We start from the raw sequence: 4,779 nt of genomic DNA on the forward strand, positions 1-4,779 counted from the left end.
CTTTACATTTTTTCTAATTGTTACTCATTTTTCCATATCAAAATTGTTTTTTTATTTGCCCTTTTTTTATATAGTTTGAAAGCATTCAAAGTCTCCTGTCAAGGTATGTAACACTTGCCAAAATCTATAAATTAAGTGGATATTATTTCAAGGTATGTAACACTTGCCAAAATCTATAAATTAAGTGGATATTATTTTTAAATTAAGAGGCATTCACATTCCTAACCTGAATAAACGCGCCGGTAAAGAATAAAGGTCAAGGGGAGCATATGAGAGGCCATTTGCTAGTTGATATTTTATTTTGAAATTTAAGTTTTAACGAGCTTAAGCTTATATAATGAAGGGTTCTCCAACCCACGATCACAATGACGAAATGCCGTCAAGAAACGTCTACACACAACCAGTAACGAGCATCATCGTTGGGCATATTTAAGGACCTTCCTTTTGAGATCATACAAATTTGGACGCCCAAATGCATCCGTTTAGATTGGAGACTGGCAGGAGTACCGCGTGTGTGGTCAGTGAGGAGCTGTTCAGGAGTTGTGAAGGCAGAAGCATGAAGTAAAATGGATGGAAGTTCAAGCCCCTGAGTGGACACTCGAGTGTTCTTCTTGAGTGTATAAGCAAGCCTCAAAGGAGCAAAGGATGAACCCATCCTCATCTTTCCAGCTCGATGATCCATGGCAGGAAGGGAGTATTTCTTTGATCAATGCTATGGAGCCAAATGCAGATTGCAACCTACTTTTTAAACGAATGATATGTGTCTGGACTGTGGACTTCGAAAGAGTTTGTCATGAAGCGGCAGGTCTCACAAACAAGTCCGGTCGTATCATGTATGACTCGTATCACTATACCAATATGGCAGAAACATGAAGAGAATTTAGAAAAGTGATAACAGTATCTCATCAGTGACGAGTTTTTTGTCGTGGAGAGCTCGCCAGTGGCCCTGGGAGTCTCTGATTACAAATTTTAAGCGTCTTACGCGGTTTTAATGGCAGAAACAGACAACATAAGTGACGGATATCCATCTATTTATGAGCTACGTATCTATCTATGTACACAGGAACGGACAAGGAGCTTGCGAGCAAACCAAAAAACAAGCTCCCGGCCGATCATCGACTCTTGGCCTTATCCTTCAGACAACTGGGAATTGAATCATCCATGTGAAGACGACGATGAAGATGATGAAAAAAAAGAAGGCGAAGAGCACGACGAAGATGATGAATTGATGATCATCATCAGGCTCGCCAAGCAGAGGCTGAAAACAGTGGCGTTTCCTGCCAGCAGACTGTGAGACACCCCCTGTCTTCCACGAGTCTGTGCCCTTCGCACGCATAGCTCAACAGTAACCTCTTCGCTTGAACCATCGTGGGATAGCTTAGAGGAACGTGCGTTAGACCTGCCCACTCTACCCTCTTCTTCCACCTCTCCAGCTTCTCGTGCCGCTCTACCCTCTCCACCCCCTCGCACGACACTATGTTGTGGATCTCCCTCCCAAATAGATGCTTCTCCAGCGTCAGCCTCTCCGCTGATAGCTTCTGCGGTACCGTCGACTCCAGTGAATCGAACATCGCGCTGTAGTAGTGCAGTGCCTCCACAAACCTTTCCACCAGACTCTGGCTGTTGTGGTTCGACTCTTGTTCCATCACTACCATGACTTTTGGTGACAGGCTCCTCAGCATCCGCAGCGTCCTGTCTGATGCAGCGCCGAGGCTACTGTAGGTCTCGGCCGGAGATCCTTCTGTTCGTGACGGAGACGCTGTCCCGCCCAGATCGAGCATGCTGTGCATCGCTCTAGCACTGAGAAACGGGTTTTCTTTTGCTTCGTTTTCAAAAAGCTCGCGCAGGGTGCGGTCCCCGTTGCCCGCCACTGAATTGCCTGCGAATCCGTTGATAGATCGGTAGAGGTCGGGTTCTCTTTCCCTGTTCCTCTTCACACCCCTGTCATCGAAGTACTGTGGGAAGTGACCATCCCCTTCGCTATTTCGGTTGTGGAGTCTCGAATGCGAGCTTCTTTCCAGACCAAACAACCCAGCATCCTCAAGATGAGGTGACCCATGGCGTGCGTGCAATCCTCCCGGGCTGAAACCGGAGGGCCCAACCCCGGCCATGCTCCTTCCCTGACTTGTTGGAGACTCCTCTTCTGACAGCAGCTTGTGAAGGAGCAGCACCGAGCTCACCGCAACGGCCTCGCCTGTCTTCACTTTAAGCATTTCTGCATCAAGATTCTGTAGCTTTGTGACCACGCCATGGAACTGGAAGGGGATGTCCAAGGTCTCGGCCTCCTCAGAGAGCCTCTGTCCCATGTGATCCAGAATATCTTTTCTCTCGTTTATAATCGTGATCCGCAGATGGGGAGGCCCTCCCACTCGTCTGCTGAACATCTGCAAGAGCGCTACCCACTGGATTGCTTCGGACGCACCTAAGTCTATGATATGCACCACTTTTTCTGCCTCCATGGCGTCTAGAATGCACTGATTCACAATGGTAAAGGCAAACTTCAAATAGGGACATATGTTGAAGAAGACTTGTCGAGCCGAAAGAAGGTCAGATACCGAGGGAAGATGGGTGGAATTGAGAGCCTTGTATAATCCCGGCCAGGATTTTGTGATCCGGGCAGCGAGACCCTCCATGAAGTAGGTGGCTACTCTCTGCATAGGATCTCCTGTCAACGAGGATAACAGTGAGAGCTGCTCCAGGCAAAGGTTTGTGTACTCCATATTCCCACTTGCCACGGAGCTTGCGCACTTGAGAAGTAGCTGGATAACCAGAAGCCCCCGCTCTTCTGACTTTAGCTCTTTGACCCATGGATGCTGAGGAGCTTGGGCGATATGCTGCGGAGAAAGGGCAATAGAAAGCGGAGAGAGAGATAGGGATGAGAAAGACTGCAAGGGAGAAGACAAGGAAGATTGAGAAACTGTGGACTGAGAAACCGGGGAACCGTCCAACTGAATCATTCCTGGCATGTTATTTGGAGATCAAGCCGGTTGAAATTTGGGCATTGCGGCCTCTGGAAGAACGAAAATTCCTTCGGAGAGGAAGAACGGCAACCGGGGTCTACGTTCATGACCTTCAATACTTTAGGGGATAAGCCAAGTACAAGCAAAAAGGAAGTTCTCTCCGCTTGCGTCCGGGGCCAAAGACCGTCCAAAGGTGCGGTAAGACCGCTGCGATGATAGCAGTTCACGAGCCAACGGCAATAGGGACGATCTGAGGACGATGCGAAATCATAACATCCTGGGTTCGGAAGCTCAGATCAGGCCGAAGGACAATGGCTTGAGAGTGGAGAAGTAGGGTTCTTTGAGAGCTACGGCCTTGAGTACACTGAAAATCGCCGTGAGAGGGTGAAAGCGAAGAAACCAAGGCGAAAGCGGCGCAGGCTTTAGGCGGGAGAGGGATGGTGGTGCAGGAATCGTACGGGGAGGAGGAGCAAGTTCACGGGTGTGCAGGAGGGAGAGGAGGGGAGAGGCCGGATTAAGGAGGCAAAAGATAGCACAACTGGGGGAGGGGATCGATGGGGAGGGAACAAAGAGCAAGGAGAGGAGGAAGTGGGTGTCTCTGCGGCTGAGGCTCCGGAGGCTGAGCAAGCGGAAAGGACCTTAGAGGTGAGCGAGGAGATGGGCAAGAGGTGGTGACAGGGTGTGGAGCAAGAGTTAAGGAAGCTACGATGGAGCAGAAGGCGAAGGGCGGGCGGCCGGGCGGGCGAGGGTGGGGGGCTCAGAAGGAAGCTATGGGGGGAACAGAAAGAAGCGGCAAAGCCATAGCCATACGCAAAGGGAAGGAAGAGGGGGAGGAGGAAGGAAGAGGCGACGCCATAGCGAAAGAGAAGGAAGGAGGGGCTAAAAGAGAAGCTAAGGGAGGGGAGAGAGGTGAAGGAAAGGGAAGGGAAGAAGGGGAGGGGGAGGAAGGGAGGAGGCGAACGCCATAGCCAGGGAGCTCGAAGGGAGGAAGAAGGGGATGAAGAAGACGAAGAAGAAGAAGACGACGACGACGACGAGGGTGGTGGTGCGTTGCATGGGAATGGAGAAAATCCAAGAGGCTTGCATGGATTTTAACGTAGACCTTACAGGGACCTCGGTATTGACGGCGCTACCCTCCAAATTTTTCAAAGTCTTCACGTAACCCCACATCATTGCCCCAAATACTTTCCTTTTCCCCCTTTTTTGTTTATTTCCTCCAAAATTCCCTCCCCGCTACCCGACACCCCCTTGTATTTTTTTCAATCCCCCCCTCTTTATTCCCCCATTTACTCCTCTTTCCCAAAAATACCAATCCCCAAAATCCCCCCTTTCTCCACCCCCCACTTCGCTTTTTTGTTTCTACCCCCATTTTATTAATCTCGTTATTCTTCGCTTCTGGATTTTGTCTGTACGTTGCCAGGATCTCCAGCTGTCCTACTTGGGTCCCCCCTTTAGGGCCATGTGTAAACGTTCCTTAGAGCCTTTGGACTATTCTAACCCCCCTCTTGTGTAAATAATCCCTTGTCGTTTTCCCTATCTAAATGGGCTTTGTCCTTGGCCCTTGTCGTCCCCCCCGCTTCCATTATGCGCTCCACTCCAAGAGCACCCACGCCTTCATTCATGTTTTGGACTATCCTCTATGCTCACCCCACCCCCTTTCAAATCCTCTTTTGTTCTCTTCCAGTACCACCTATCTACCCCCACCTTTTCCTTGCCTCTAGCTCCCCCATCCCCTTCTTGCCTTTCCCACGTCCCCCTTCTCTTCCTCAATGCCCTTCCAAGTCGTTCATTATCACTCGTTCAATCGTCTTTTGGACTG

General features: G+C 49.9%; 1 protein-coding gene across 1 annotated transcript; it reads right to left on the minus strand.

Annotated features, from left to right (window-relative positions):
- Nucleotides 1-879: 879 nt before the first annotated feature.
- On the minus strand, nucleotides 880-4,033 carry SCL3 (scarecrow-like 3). Its single transcript, XM_087373064.1, has one exon. It carries the CDS (start codon nucleotides 2,964-2,966, stop codon nucleotides 1,239-1,241), a length of 1,728 nt encoding a protein of 575 aa, XP_087229190.1. The 5' UTR covers nucleotides 2,967-4,033; the 3' UTR covers nucleotides 880-1,238.
- Nucleotides 4,034-4,779: the final 746 nt, after the last annotated feature.

Source organism: Dipteris shenzhenensis, chromosome 3 (assembly GCF_047967505.1).
Source record: "Dipteris shenzhenensis isolate YYH24624 ecotype China chromosome 3, Dip_SZ_1.0, whole genome shotgun sequence".
NCBI classification, from domain to species: Eukaryota; Viridiplantae; Streptophyta; class Polypodiopsida; order Gleicheniales; family Dipteridaceae; genus Dipteris; species Dipteris shenzhenensis.

Excerpts from the sequence above, each read along its gene's own strand:
- SCL3 (XM_087373064.1), bottom strand. The coding sequence starts at position 2,966 with ATGCCAGGAATGATTCAGTTGGACGGTTCCCCGGTTTCTCAGTCCACA.